This window comes from Aquarana catesbeiana, linkage group LG13 (genome assembly GCF_042186555.1).
Source record: "Aquarana catesbeiana isolate 2022-GZ linkage group LG13, ASM4218655v1, whole genome shotgun sequence".
Lineage (NCBI taxonomy): Eukaryota > Metazoa > Chordata > Amphibia > Anura > Ranidae > Aquarana > Aquarana catesbeiana.
The window spans coordinates 237691362-237708280 of NC_133336.1; the positions used below are offsets into that span (position 1 = coordinate 237691362).

Consider the following 16919-nt stretch of genomic DNA (forward strand, 5'->3'; position numbering starts at 1 on the left):
TTGGAAGGTTTTACCACCCCCCTTCATGACCAGGCCATTTTGTGCGATACGCCACTGCGTTATTTTAACTGACAATTGCGCGGACGTGCGACGTGTACCCAAAATAAAATTGGCGTCCTTTTTTTCCCATAAATAGAGCTTTATTTTGGTGGTATTTGATAACCTCTGACGTTTTTATTTTTTTTTTTGTGCTATAAACAAAAAAATACCGAACATTAAAAAAAAAAAAAAAAAAACAATATTTTGCGCTTTGGACGTAGCGCACACCAGAACCCTGCACTTTGGACGTAGCGCACACCAGAACCCTGCACTTTGGACGTAGCGCACACCAGAACCCTGCACTTTGGACGTAGCGCACACCAGAACCCTGCACTTTGGACGTAGCGCACACCAGAACCCTGCACTTTGGACGAAGCGCACACCAGAACCCTGCACTTTGGACGTAGCGCACACCAGAACCCTGCACTTTGGACGTAGCGCACACCAGAACCCTGCACTTTGGACGTAGCGCACACCAGAACCCTGCACTTTGGACGTAGCGCACACCAGAACCCTGCACTTTGGACGTAGCGCACACCAGAACCCTGCACTTTGGACGTAGCGCACACCAGAACCCTGCACTTTGGACGTAGCGCACACCAGAACCCTGCACTTTGGACGTAGCGCACACCAGAACCCTGCACTTTGGACGTAGCGCACACCAGAACCCTGCACTTTGGACGTAGCGCACACCAGAACCCTGCACTTTGGACGTAGCGCACACCAGAACCCTGCACTTTGGACGTAGCGCACACCAGAACCCTGCACTTTGGACGTAGCGCACACCAGAACCCTGCACTTTGGACGTAGCGCACACCAGAACCCTGCACTTTGGACGTAGCGCACACCAGAACCCTGCACTTTGGACGTAGCGCACACCAGAACCCTGCACTTTGGACGTAGCGCACACCAGAACCCTGCACTTTGGACGTAGCGCACACCAGAACCCTGCACTTTGGACGTAGCGCACACCGGAACCCTGCACTTTGGACATAGCGCACACCGGAACCCTGCACTTTGGACGTAGCGCACACCGGAACCCTGCACTTTGGACGTAGCGCACACCAGAACCCTGCACTTTGGACGTAGCGCACACCAGAACCCTGCACTTTGGACGTAGCGCACACCAGAACCCTGCACTTTGGACGTAGCGCACACCAGAACCCTGCACTTTGGACGTAGCGCACACCAGAACCCTGCACTTTGGACGTAGCGCACACCAGAACCCTGCACTTTGGACGTAGCGCACACCAGAACCCTGCACTTTGGACGTAGCGCACACCAGAACCCTGCACTTTGGACGTAGCGCACACCAGAACCCTGCACTTTGGACGTAGCGCACACCAGAACCCTGCACTTTGGACGTAGCGCACACCAGAACCCTGCACTTTGGACGTAGCGCACACCGGAACCCTGCACTTTGGACGTAGCGCACACCGGAACCCTGCACTTTGGACGTAGCGCACACCGGAACCCTGCACTTTGGACGTAGCGCACACCGGAACCCTGCACTTTGGACGTAGCGCACACTAGAACCCTGCACTTTGGACGTAGCGCACACCGGAACCCTGCGCTGCAGACGTAGCACACTCCTGAACTCTGCGCTTCGGACGTAGCACACTCCTGAACTCTGCGCTCCGGACGTAGCGCACACCGGAACCCTGCGCTCCGGACGTAGCGCACTCCTGAACCCTGCGCTCCGGACGTAGCGCACTCCTGAGCCCTGCGCTCCGGACGTAGCGCACTCCTGAACCCTGCGCTCCGGATGTAGCGCACTCCTGAACCCTGCGCTCCGGACGTAGCGCACTCCTGAACCCTGTGCTCCGGACGTAGCGTACCCTCAGATACAAGTGGCCCCTTGAGGGCAACCATACTGCTGATGCTCCCCGCAATTAAAATTTAGTTTGACACCACCCGCTATAACAGGAAGTGCCTAAACAAGGACCTTGATGGCGGGATCACCAGAGACTACTTTATTAAGGATTGAAAACGACAGTTTTTACAAAAAAAAAAGAAAAAAGAGATTGGATTTGATCCAAAAAGACCCCAAACCAGTAAGCCCAAAAAATATTTTTTTTTTATTGTACCAGGTATTACGGTAAAGCATTTTCAGCAATAGCCACCATAAAGATCTCAACAAACAAACCCCTTTTTGTAACTGCAAACTTCGATCGCCTGTATAATTATAGCGAACACACAACCCCGCATTTACCAGTCAACAAACTCTTTGTCCCGACCAACAACACTGATTTTAGCAGCTAGGAACACGGCCGCCTGTTCTGCTGCCAATTATTTCGAGCGTGTTGTAGGAAAAACACGTCTACTCTTCCGCTTCCCTGTGTCTACGGTCGATCTTAACAGGCCACGCCCCTTATTGCGACATCAAACTTTTATGATAAACTCTTATGGTCCATTGGTGTGTTATGTATTTGAATCTACACAAAGTTGGCCATCGATGGTGCTACCTTAGCACTTATGCCTTCCAGCACTCGGGTCCCTGGCCTGAAATCCTGGCCAGGACACTAGCCGCGGGTGTGTGTGGGTTTACTTCGACTTCTCCAAAGACATGCTGGTAGGTTAATTGGCTCCTGCTCAAACTGGCCCCGAGTATGTGCGTACAAATTGGTTATGCACATGTTAACACATTCTACATGCCGTTTCGCAACTGGGGAGGGTTGGAAAGACCTGGGGACCTACCTTACAAAAAAATTCACCAAGAATTCTACGGTTTTAAAGTATATCAGATGTGGTGCTCAACGAGCTGGCCCATAGGGTTGCAAAATCTGATGCAGCTTTGCATAGAAGCCAATCAGCTTCTAGGCTTTTTGTCAAAGCTTAATTGAACAAGCTGAAGTTAGCAGCTGATTGGCTACTAACTGCACCAGATTTTGCACTCTTCAGTTTTAGTAAATCAACCCCTTATGCCGCGTACACACGAGCGGAGTTCCGACGAAACGGACTTGCCTACACACGATCCCACCAAAGTCCGATCGTTTCGAACGTGATGACGTACGACCGGATTAGAAAAGGAAGTTCAGTAGCCAATGGCTGCCCTTGCGTCGTTTTCGGTCCATCGGACTAGCATACAGAGGAAAGCTTTTTTCGATAGGTATGAGGGCGGCGGGAAGATTTGAAACATGTTCTATTTCTAAGGTCCGTCAGATTTTTCGACAGAAAAGGTCCGATGAAGCCCACACACGATCGGAATGTCCGACGGATTTGTTCCATCGGACCTTTTCTGCCGGAAAGTCCGTTCGTGTGTACGCGGCACAAGAGTCACCAAAAGTCAGATATGGCTAAATGGATACATAAGTTAAACAAGCAAAAACATGTTGCTTTACCTATACATAGAAAGCAACATGTAAGGGGGTGTTAGAACAGTTCCTAGTTTGGCAACTAGGTGGCGCCCTTCCCCACCTTATAAATTGTGGGTTGGCTTGCCTTGGAGAGTGAGTCAGTCTGCTGGGAAGTTTAGAGAAGGGAGGAAATAGTTCTGTAGCTGACCCCTGTGAGTGGTGGGTCCCTCTTTTGAGATGGGGTGATACTGCAAGAAAACTGGCATTTCCTCAGCTGGGGAAACACCTAGGAGTCCTAGGAAGGACTCAAAAGGGGACAGGACTAAAGATGGCTGCCCTGGGGGAAAGTACTGGCATTCGCTATTGCTGAATATGGAAGAAGTTGTATGTCTTGTTGTTTACTAGACAAGCATTGAAAAACAAATGGACTCATCTCGGATTTCATGGGTGGCCTACCCTAAAACTGGTACCCGTCTCAGCCAGGGAGGAACCAGGAAGAAGTGTCCGGTCAAGGTACAGTGCAGGTTTTGGTGACCTGATTACTTTTATGCTGACCCACACTAATGAAGAAATTGGGCAAAAGACCTGTTAGTGGTAACCAGGAATGCCACGCTGAACCAATGTTTTCTTGGACTTGTCTACAAACAGGTTCATCTTAACCATCTACCTATCCAACAGCAGCTTATACTACCCTTCCCTTCCACACTACTCCATTCAACCACCAGGATCAATTCAATCACGTGGTCTTGTATCACCACTTTGAGCTTATTTTATCAATTTGTTCCTACTAAAAAGTGTATTTATTCTACAAAAGCCACCAAATTTATCTCAAGACCTCCTACTCATCAACTTCATCTTAACATATCACCCAAACCATCCTCTCCACTCCTCTCAAGACCTCCTACTTACCAATCTCGTCTTACCATATCATCCAAACCGTCCTCTGAGGATTCCTCTGCCAACCTACAGTGAGGAGCAGTTCTACAGACTGAGGAACCCTCAATCAACCAACAATGAGGAGCAATTCTATAGACGGAGGACCCCTCTGTCAACCACCTACAAGGAGCAATTGTATGGAGCGAGGACCCCTCTGCCAACCCACAGTTAAGAGCAGTTTTACAGACTAAGGGCCCCTCCACCAACCAACGGTGAGGGGCAATTCTATAGGCTGGAGACCCCTTCACCAACCAGCAGTCTGCTCCTCACAAGACCTCCTGCTTACCAACCTCGTTCCTACATGCTAACCAAACTGTCTTCTCTGCTCCTCCCACGACCTTCCGCTCTCACCAACCTCATTTTAACCTGCACTTATAAACCAAATAAAACAAAATGCGTTCAAAGTTATAGGTAAGAAATTAAAAGGAACCAAATAAGAGAAATTCATTGTTAGGATTGCAATGGGCTGCCAACAAGCTGACCTGCACCCTAATGTATGGTGGTGTGTTACTCTGCAATGCGAGTGCGTGGAGATGGCATTCAAAATGAAAGGCGCAGCAATGCGCCACACTATGTGGGTTGACGCTTTACCACGCATTACTGGATTCAAAGAATCTGAATGGGCCACAAGTGTTATCACAGGTTAGTGCAGTGGCGTGACAGATTGGCTTCCCAGCCACAGCTGCAACCCCTGTTCCAACTCCACTGAGGACCCCACCACCAAACAACAATGAGGAGCAATTCTACGAACTGAGGATCCCTCCACCAGCCAACCATGAGGAGTAATTCTACAGACTAAGGATCCCTCCACCAACCGTGAGGAGTAATTCTTTAGACTGAGAACCCCTCTGCAACCTATTGTGAAGGTCCGTTCTACAGACTAAGGACTCCTCCACCAACTAACAGTGAGGAGCAATTCTATGCAATAAGGACCCCTCTGCCAACCTACAGTGAAGGGCAGTTCTACAGACTAAGGACCCCTCCGCCAACCAACAGTGAGGAGCAATTCTGCAGACTGAGGACCCCCTCACTAACCAACAGTGAGGAGCAATTCTAAGAACTGAGGACCCCTCAAGCAACCAACAGTAATTCTATATACTGAGAACCCCTCTGCCAACTAACAGTGAGGAGCAATTCTATGCAATAAGGACCCCTCTGCCAACATACAGTGAAGGGCAGTTCTACAAACTAAGGACCCCTCCGCCAACCAACAGTGAGGAGCAATTCTGCAGACCGAGGACCCCCTCACTAACCAACAGTGAGGAGCAATTCTACTCACCGAGGATCCCTCCGTCAACCAACATCGAGGAGCAATATTATGGACTAAGGACCCCTCTGCCAACCTATGGTGAAGAGCAGTTCTACAGACTAAGGACCCCTCCATCAGCCAACAGTGGGGAGCAATTCTAAGAACTGAGGATCCCTCCACCAACCAACAGTGAGAAGCAATTCTAAGAACTGAGGACCGCTCCACCAACCAACAATGAACAGCAATTCTATAGATTGAGAACCCCTCTGCCAACCAACAGTGAGAAGCAATCATACGACCAACAGTAAGGAGTAGTTCTACATATTGAGGACCCTCTGCCAACCAACATTAAGGAGCAATTCTACGGACTGAGGACCCCTCCACCAACCAACATTGAATGAAAAGCAATACTATGGCGGGTCCTCTCTCTCAGTCTCTATCCATGCCATCCCCCAGACACCAACAATATTTCATAACAGGCTGACATGGCATGTGGTAAGAATTTCCTGAAAAACATCTCTCTCCAACGGCCCATGGAGCTCAGCCTAGCAGACTTGCCCGTCATGTGACAGTGAAGAACTTGTATGACTCCATTCAGAGGCCTGCGGTAAAACGAGGCACAAGGAAAGGCCTGTCAGGGTGTCAAAAAAAGAGACGCTGTTGCTACCACGAAAAACAAGTCATGTGACGGGGGAACAGACCGAGGGCCCTAAGAGCTGATAACACGACTGCTAGAGATAAACACGCTGTGTGTGACAACGGCTGTGATGGGGGACGCTGGTTGGCTGTCATGATCATCCGCTGGTTTCAATAATTTGAGGGGACCTGTCATTACAAAGCCAAAGTCCATACATACAGAATAAGAACAGATACCGAGAATTACACCCAGCATACAGGACAAGAGAAGTAGTACTGTGCAGAGTCCATACATACAGAATAAGAACAGATACCGAGAATTACACCCGGCATATAAGACAAGAGAAGTAGAACTGTGCAGAGTCCATACATACAGAATAAGAACAGATACCGAGAATTACACCCGGCATACAGGACAAGAGAAGTAGAACTGTGCAGAATCAATACATAGAGAATAAGAACAGATACCGAGAATTACACCCGACATACAGGACAAGAGAAGTAGTACTGTGCAGAGTCCATACATACAGAATAAGAACAGATACCGAGAATTACACCCGGCATACAGGACAAGAGAAGTAGTACTGTGCAGAGTCCATACATACAGAATAAGAACAGATACCGAGAATGACGTGAGCAGTGTACATAGGAGGAAATGTCCCCGGCCTGTCACTGTACATTCTATGGAATGTGGACAGATGTCTCTGCCCTTCCCTCTCCCTTCTGGATTGTCAGGTTATCAGGAGACACTTTGAACTCTCACTTGAAAAGTGACAACCACAACAACGCAGAGAGAGAGGACGATCGCTGAAAAAAAACACAAAACGATTATTATAATTGAAAGACCCTCAAAGGCTGAGGATCACCCACTGGTAGAAGTAGTGGGAACACTAACAGTAGCGTTCTATGTACATGACCTTTCATTACAGATAGGAGTTCTAGTGTCACAAAACTCCCTCCGTGTAAGGGTGAAATATGGCGAGATTGTAAAAAATTGTGGTTGGAAAATTTACCCAAATTCTGTGCGATTGGTGAGCAATTTGGCGTAAACCTTCCAAAGTCCTTCCAATTGCCGGAAGTGACCTTAGACAGGCTTACCTTAAATACAGATATGGATGATGTGTCCCCAATAACACTGGATCATTGAGTAGACTGGGATGATGGCGGATGACGGTATGGCAGCACTGGTGACCGCCAAGGCTGGAAGATATCGGTGCCGCTACCTAATAGTTGGAGGAGGCCACTATGATTGACCCAAATATTCACTTCTCCATGTGGTCATCCTATGAACAGTACTGTGGACCCCACATTTATACACATATAAGAGCGGGGTATAGAAATTGCATCAGGTGGCCAAATCTTTGAGAAAACATCCCCATAAAGCCAGAGTGGATTGCTAGCTCTTCAGGCAAGCATTTGCCACACTGTGGCTTTAGGACCTGAATATTTCCTCCTCCACGGGGTCATCTTACAAATGCAGTCACCATGCACCCCTTTCTTACACAAATATAAGAACAAGATGTAGAGGTTGTATCAGGTGGTCAAATCTTTGAGTCAGCACCCCCCCCCCCATGATGGCCGAGTGGATTGCTAGTTCTTCAGGCAAGCATTTGCTGCACTGTGGCTTTAGGACCTGGATAATTCCTCCTCCATGGGGTCATCTTACAAATGTGGTCACCATGCACCCCTTTCTTACACAAATGTAAGAACGGGATGTAGAGGTTGCATTAGGTGGCCAAATCTTTGAGCCAACACCCCCCCTAGATATTGTTCTCCTCCACGTGGTCATCTTACGAATGCGGCTACCATGTACCCCTTTCTTACACAAATATAAGAATGGGGCGCAGAGGTTGCATTAGGTGGCCAAATCTTTGAGCCAACACCCCCTAGATATTGTTCTCCTCCACGTGGTCATCTTACGAATGCGGCTACCATGTACCCCTTTCTTACACAAATATAAGAACGGGATGTAGAGGTTGCATTAGGTGGCCAAATCTTTGAGTCAGCATACCCCCCCCCCATGATGGCCGAGTGGATTGCTAGCTCTTCAGGCAAGCATTTGCCGCACTGTGGCTTTAGGACCTGCATATTTCCTCCTCCATGGGGGTCATCTTACAAATGTGGTCAATATGCACCCCTTTCTTACACTAATATAAGAATGGGGCACAGAAGTTAAATCCAAATCTTTGAGTCAACATCCCCATAATGCCAGAGTGGATTGCTAGCTCTTCAGGCAAGCATTTGTCGCACTGTGGCTTTAGGACCTGAATATTTCCTCCTCCACGGGGGTCATCTGACAAATGTGGTCACCATGCACCCCTTTCTTACACAAATATAAGAATGGGGCGCAGAAGTTACATCCAAATCTTTGAGCCAACATCCCCATAATGCCAGAGTGGATTGCTAGCTCTTCAGGCAAGCATTTGCCGCACGGTGGCTTCAAGACCTAGATATTTTTCTCCTCCACGTGGTCATCTTACGAAGGTGGTCAACATGCACCCCTTTCTTACACAAATATAGGAACGGGGAGCACAGAGATTGCATCAGGTGGCCAAGTCTTTGAGTCAGGCCCCCCCCCCCATGATGCCCAAGTGGATTGCTAGCTCTTCAGGCAAACATGCGCTGCACTGTGGCTTTAAGACCTGAATATTTCCTCCTCCATGGGGTCATCCTATGAATGCGGTCACTGCACAGTACTGTGCACCCCTCTCTTTACCACAGGGCATCGGGTGGCTGAATCTTTATGTCAGCATCCCATGATACCAGAGTGGATTGCTAGCTCTTCAGGCAAGCATGCAATGCAGACCTGTGCCCATGCAGTGAATTAAAGGGTGTTTGCTTACCTGTAAGGCGGATTTGCAACCTTGCAAGAAATGCTCCATGCTACCCAGTGTACACACAGCTCTGTCTGCTCAAGACTCTTCCCCCTTCTGTACTCTGAGCACAAGGCTGGAGCCTGAATCACACACAGCCCCGCCGCACTGCATTCTGGGGGATAGAGTGCTGGGCTGTCACATGTGACTGTGGGGCCAACAGAGATGTTTGTTTACAGAGGAGCCTACGTGTTACATTGTTTATTACTATGAGCTACAATATTTACTGTTTACTTCCTGTGCAATTATATGTTACTAAATATAATCTTACATCAGAACATGATACTTTATATTTTATATCATTTGCTAAAAAAGCATTGTATTTTATAGTTTTATTGGATTAAATTATGATGCATTCTATTATATTATATAATATTATATTATATTATATTATCTCACCTGGTATTAAATTATATTCAGTTTTATTTTATTATATTATTTTGTATATTATTTCATACATTTTTATGTTACTATATTATTATTATTATTATTTAGATTATTTTATTCTATATGGTATTACATTATATTGTATTGCATTATATTATATTATATTTTATGTATTATATTATATTGTATTATAGTATTTTTAATCACATTTTATTATATATGGTATGAAATTAAACTGAATTACATTTTTTTATGTTATAATAAACAGCAGTAAACTGCATTGCATTACATATATTAGACATATATTAGATTACATTTTTTTTTTTTTTTTAGATTATATGGTATTAGATTATGTTGTATTACATTGTATATTTTTATATATTACGTTATATTATATGGTATTAAATTATATTGACTTATATTTTATTATATTATTTACATTTTTTCAATGTATTTTATGTTATGCGGCATTCAGTTCAATTTTCATTACATTATTTTAATTTATACTATAATTTTATTATATTAATTTATATTAAATGGTAGAAAACTGCATTGTATTGGGTTATATTATATTAAAATGTAATTTTTTGTTAATATTATATGGTATTAAATCATGTTGTTGTTGTACATTGTATTATCATTTTATTATGTTAGCTTATAATAAACAGCACTAAACTGCATTGTATTGAATTGACATATATTAGATTACATTTTCTTTTATTTTTTTTATATTATATGGTATTAAATTATGTTGTATTACATTACATGTTTTTTCTATTACGTTATATTATATGGTATGAAATTATATTACATTATATTTTATTATATTATTTAAAAAAAAAAAAAGTTTTATGTATTTTATATTATGCAGTATTCAGTTCAATTGTAATTACATTATATTAAGTTATACTAAATTTTTATTCTATTAATTTATATTAAATGGTAAAAAACTGTATTGTATTATATTATATTAAAATGTCATTTTTTTTTGTTAATATTATATGGTATTAAATTATGTTGTTGCACGTTATATTATATATTTTTTCTATTACTTTATATTATATGATATTAAATTATATTGCATTATATTTTATTATGTTATTTAACATTTTTCTTAATTATATTTTTATGTTTTATGATATTCAGTTCAATTGCATTACCTTATATTAAGTTATACTATAATTGTATTATATTTATTTATATTACATGGTAGAAAACTGTATTGTATTGCATTATATTATATTAAAATGTCTTTATTTTTGTTAATATTATACGGTATTAAATTATTTTGTTGTACATTATATTATATATTTTTTTCTATTACTTTATATTATATGGTATTAAATTATATTGCATTATATTTTATTATGTTATCTAACATTTTTCTTAATTATATTTCTATGTTTTATGATATTCAGTTCAATTGCATTACCTTATATTAAGTTATACTATAATTTTATTATATTAAATGGTAGAAAACGGTATTGTATTGCATTATATTATATTAAAATGTCATTTTTTTGTTAATATTATATGATATTAAACTATATTGTTGTACATTATATTATATATTTTTTGTCTATTACTTTATATAATATGGTATTAAATTATATTGCATTATACTTTATTATGTTATTTAGAATTTTTCTTAATTACATTTTTTATGTTTTATGGTGTTCAGGTCAATTGCATTACATTTTATTATGTTAAAATATAATTTTATTATATTAATTTATATTACACAGTAGTAAACTGCATCGCATTGCAGTGCATTATATTATATTACAATTTCATTATTTTTTAATATTATATGCTATAAAATTATGTTGTATTACATAGGGGTAGATTTACTAAAACTGAAGTACTAAGAATCTGGTGCAGCCGTGCATAGTAGCCAATCAGTTTCTAACTTCAGCTTGTTCAATTAAGCTTTGACAGTAAGTGCTGGTTCACACAGGGGCGGCACGACTTGCAGGTCGCCTCACCAAGGCGACCTGCACATAACTTCAGCGGCGACTTGCAAAACGACTTCTGTATAGAAGTCAATGCAAGTCACCTGAAGTCGCAGCAAAAATACTACAGGAACCTTTTTCTAAGTCGGAGCGACTTGCGTGCCTCCTATTAGAATGGTTCCGTAGTAGAGAACGGGACGCGACTTATCAGGCGGCTAGGTCGCCAGACAAGTCGCCCCTGTGTGAACCGGCACTAAGGCCCGGGTCACACTGGTGCGATATGCGATCCGACTTCCAGAGCACAAGTCGCATGATATGTCAAAATGAATGGTTCCTTATGAGAGCCGTCTTAACTGGTCCCACTTGTGGTTGCCCAACTTTGAATATGGTTCCTGCACTGCTTTGGTCCGACTTGGACACGATTTCAGCCCATGGATTTGAACGGAAGTCGGGATTATCATCTTAACTGATCTGACTTGTGGCATGCGACTTGTGTTCTGAGGATCCTGGGGGGGAACCCCACCCCGTCTTTTTTTTTCAATTTTGGCAGGCCCTTTGAGTCTGGTATGGATCTTGAGGGGGAACCCATGTCAAAATTTAAAAAATGGAGAGCGGTCCCCCCGTCTGATGTGAAGGGGAGACTCTGTGGTGAAGGGAGGAATCTGATGTGATGGGGGACTTCTGACATGGCAAGGAATCTATGATGGGATGTGATAGGGGGGGGGGTCTCTGATATGAAGGTGGAACTCTGACATAAAAGGGGGACTCTGATGTCAAGAGGGAAGGGGGGACTCTGATATGAAGGGGAAACTCTGATGTGATGGGGCAACCTCCGATGTAATGTACCTCTGATCTGATGGAGGGACCTCTGATGTGAAGGGGGGCTCTGATGTGATGGAGGGACCTCTGATGTGATGGGGGGACCTCTGATGTGAAGGGGGGCTCTGATGTGAAGGGGGGACCTCTGATATGAAGGGAGACCTCTGATATGAAGGGAGACCTCTGATATGAAGGGGGACCTCTGATGTGAAGGGGGACCTCTGATGTGAAGGGGGACCTCTGATGTGAAGGGGGACCTCTGATGTGAAGGGGGACCTCTGATGTGATGGGGGACCTCTGATGTGAAGGGGGACCTCTGATGTGAAGGGGACCTCTGATGTGAAGGGGGACCTCTGATGTGAAGGGGGACCTCTGATGTGAAGGCGGGCTCTGATATGAAGGGGGACCTCTGATGTGAAGGGGGACCTCTGATGTGAAGGGGGACCTCTGATGTGAAGGGGGACCTCTGATGTGAAGGGGGACCTCTGATATGAAGGGGGACCTCTGATGTGAAGGGGGACCTCTGATGTGAAGGGGGACCTCTGATATGAAGGGGGACCTCTGATATGAAGGGGGACCTCTGATGTGATGGAGGGACCTCTGATATGAAGGGGGACCTCTGATGTGATGAAGGGACCTCTGATATGAAGGGGGACCTCTGATGTGATGGAGGGACCTCTGATGTGAAGGGGGACCTCTGATGTGAAGGGGGACCTCTGATGTGAAGGGGGACCTCTGATGTGAAGGGGGGCTCTGATGTGAAGGGGGGCTCTGATGTGAAGGGGGACCTCTGATGTGAAGGGGGGCTCTGATGTGAAGGGAGACCTCTGATATGAAGGGGGACCTCTGATGTGAAGGGGGACCTCTGATGTGATGGGGGACTTCTGACATGACAAGAAATCTATGATGTGATGGGGGGGGGGGGGGTGGTCTCTGATATGAAGGTGGAACTCTGACATAAAAGGAGGGACTCTGATGTCAAGAGGGAAGGGGGGACTCTGATATGAAGGGGAAACTCTGATGTGATGGGGCGACCTCCGATGTAATGTACCTCTGATCTGATGGAGGGACCTCTGATGTGAAGGGGGGCTCTGATGTGATGGAGGGACCTCTGATGTGAAGGGGGGCTCTGATGTGATGGAGGGACCTCTGATGTGAAGGGGGCTCTGATGTGATGGAAGGACCTCTGATGTGAAGGGAGACCTCTGATGTGAAGGGGGACCTCTGATGTGAAGGCGGGCTCTGATATGAAGGGGGACCTCTGATGTGAAGGGGGGCTCTGATGTGAAGGGGGACCTCTGATATGAAGGGGGACCTCTGATGTGAAGGGGGACCTCTGATGTGAAGGGGGACCTCTGATGTGAAGGGGGACCTCTGATGTGATGGAGGGACCTCTGATATGAAGGGGGACCTCTGATGTGATGAAGGGACCTCTGATATGAAGGGGGACCTCTGATGTGATGGAGGGACCTCTGATGTGAAGGGGGACCTCTGATGTGAAGGGGGACCTCTGATGTGAAGGGGGGCTCTGATGTGAAGGGGGACCTCTGATGTGAAGGGGGGCTCTGATGTGAAGGGGGGCTCTGATGTGAAGGGGGACCTCTGATGTGATGGGGGACTTCTGACATGACAAGAAATCTATGATGTGATGGGGGGGGGGTGGTCTCTGATATGAAGGTGGAACTCTGACATAAAAGGAGGGACTCTGATGTCAAGAGGGAAGGGGGGACTCTGATATGAAGGGGAAACTCTGATGTGATGGGGCGACCTCCGATGTAATGTACCTCTGATCTGATGGAGGGACCTCTGATGTGAAGGGGGGCTCTGATGTGATGGAGGGACCTCTGATGTGAAGGGGGGCTCTGATGTGATGGAGGGACCTCTGATGTGAAGGGGGGCTCTGATCTGATGGAGGGACCTCTGATGTGAAGGGGGACCTCTGATGTGATGGAGGGACCTCTGATGTGAAGGGAGACCTCTGATGTGATGGAAGGACCTCTGATGTGAAGGGAGACCTCTGATGTGAAGGGGGACCTCTGATGTGAAGGGGGACCTCTGATGTGAAGGGGGACCTCTGATATGAAGGGGGACCTCTGATATGAAGGGGGACCTCTGATGTGAAGGGGGACCTCTGATGTGAAGGGGGACCTCTGATGTGAAGGGGGACCTCTGATGTGAAGGGGGGCTCTGATGTGAAGGGGGACCTCTGATATGAAGGGGGACCTCTGATGTGAAGGGGGACCTCTGATGTGAAGGGGGACCTCTAATGTGATGGAGGGACCTCTGATATGAAGGGGGACCTCTGATGTGATGAAGGGACCTCTGATATGAAGGGGGACCTCTGATGTGATGGAGGGACCTCTGATGTGAAGGGGGACCTCTGATGTGAAGGGGGGCTCTGATGTGAAGGGGGGCTCTGATGTGAAGGCGGACCTCTGATGTGAAGGGGGGCTCTGATGTGAAGGGGGGCTCTGATGTGAAGGGGGACCTCTGATATGAAGGGGGACCTCTGATGTGAAGGGGGACCTCTGATGTGATGGGGGACTTCTGACATGACAAGAAATCTATGATGTGATGGGGGGGGGGGTCTCTGATATGAAGGTGGAACTCTGACATAAAAGGAGGGACTCTGATGTCAAGAGGGAAGGGGGGACTCTGATATGAAGGGGAAACTCTGATGTGATGGGGCGACCTCCGATGTAATGTACCTCTGATCTGATGGAGGGACCTCTGATGTGAAGGGGGGCTCTGATGTGATGGAGGGACCTCTGATGTGAAGGGGGGCTCTGATGTGATGGAGGGACCTCTGATGTGAAGGGGGGCTCTGATGTGATGGAGGGACCTCTGATGTGAAGGGGGCTCTGATGTGATGGAAGGACCTCTGATGTGAAGGGAGACCTCTGATGTGAAGGGGGACCTCTGATGTGAAGGGGGACCTCTGATGTGAAGGGGGACCTCTGATGTGAAGGCGGGCTCTGATGTGAAGGCGGGCTCTGATATGAAGGGGGACCTCTGATATGAAGGGGGACCTCTGATATGAAGGGGGACCTCTGATGTGAAGGGGGACCTCTGATGTGAAGGGGGACCTCTGATGTGAAGGGGGACCTCTGATGTGAAGGGGGGCTCTGATGTGAAGGGGGACCTCTGATATGAAGGGGGACCTCTGATATGAAGGGGGACCTCTGATGTGAAGGGGGACCTCTGATATGAAGGGGGACCTCTGATGTGATGGAGGGACCTCTGATATGAAGGGGGACCTCTGATGTGATGAAGGGACCTCTGATATGAAGGGGGACCTCTGATGTGATGGAGGGACCTCTGATGTGAAGGGGGACCTCTGATGTGAAGGGGGGCTCTGATGTGAAGGGGGGCTCTGATGTGAAGGGGGACCTCTGATGTGAAGGGGGGCTCTGATGTGAAGGGGGGCTCTGATGTGAAGGGGGACCTCTGATATGAAGGGGGACCTCTGATGTGAAGGGGGACCTCTGATGTGATGGGGGACTTCTGACATGACAAGAAATCTATGATGTGATGGGGGGGGGGGGTGGTCTCTGATATGAAGGTGGAACTCTGACATAAAAGGAGGGACTCTGATGTCAAGAGGGAAGGGGGGACTCTGATATGAAGGGGAAACTCTGATGTGATGGGGCGACCTCCGATGTAATGTACCTCTGATCTGATGGAGGGACCTCTGATGTGAAGGGGGGCTCTGATGTGATGGAGGGACCTCTGATGTGAAGGGGGGCTCTGATGTGATGGGGGGACCTCTGATGTGAAGGGGGGCTCTGATGTGATGGAGGGACCTCTGATGTGAAGGGGGCTCTGATGTGATGGAGGGACCTCTGATGTGAAGGGGGACCTCTGATGTGAAGGGGGGACCTCTGATGCGAAGGGGGGCTCTGATGTGAAGGGGGGACCTCTGATGCGAAGGGGGGCTCTGATGTGAAGGGGGACCTCTGATATGAAGGGGGACCTCTGATATGAAGGGGGACCTCTGATGTGAAGGGGGACCTCTGATGTGAAGGGGGACCTCTGATGTGAAGGGGGGCTCTGATGTGAAGGGGGACCTCTGATATGAAGGGGGACCTCTGATATGAAGGGGGACCTCTGATATGAAGGGGGACCTCTGATATGAAGGGGGACCTCTGATGTGATGGAGGGACCTCTGATATGAAGGGGGACCTCTGATGTGATGAAGGGACCTCTGATATGAAGGGGGACCTCTGATGTGATGGAGGGACCTCTGATGTGAAGGGGGACCTCTGATGTGAAGGGGGACCTCTGATGTGAAGGGGGGCTCTGATGTGAAGGGGGGCTCTGATGTGAAGGGGGACCTCTGATGTGAAGGGGGGCTCTGATGTGAAGGGGGGCTCTGATGTGAAGGGGGACCTCTGATATGAAGGGGGACCTCTGATGTGAAGGGGGACCTCTGATGTGATGGGGGACTTCTGACATGACAAGAAATCTATGATGTGATGGGGGGGGGGGTCTCTGATATGAAGGTGGAACTCTGACATAAAAGGAGGGACTCTGATGTCAAGAGGGAAGGGGGGACTCTGATATGAAGGGGAAACTCTGATGTGATGGGGCGACCTCCGATGTAATGTGCCTCTGATCTGATGGAGGGACCTCTGATGTGAAGGGGGGCTCTGATGTGATGGAGGGACCTCTGATGTGAAGGGGGGCTCTGATGTGATGGAGGGACCTCTGATGTGAAGGGGGGCTCTGATGT

At 46.7% G+C, this 16919-nt stretch overlaps 1 protein-coding gene across 1 annotated transcript in view; it reads right to left on the reverse strand.

Moving 5' to 3' along the window:
- The window catches only part of PRUNE1 (prune exopolyphosphatase 1), a 47897-nt gene extending 38748 nt beyond the window's left edge, over positions 1-9149 (reverse strand). The window contains exon 1 of the mRNA XM_073609604.1: positions 9000-9149. Coding sequence (XP_073465705.1) covers positions 9000-9038 — 39 coding nt within the window. The 5' untranslated portion in view covers positions 9039-9149. The remainder of the gene's footprint in view (positions 1-8999) is intronic.
- Between the last annotated feature and the right edge of the window lie 7770 nt (positions 9150-16919).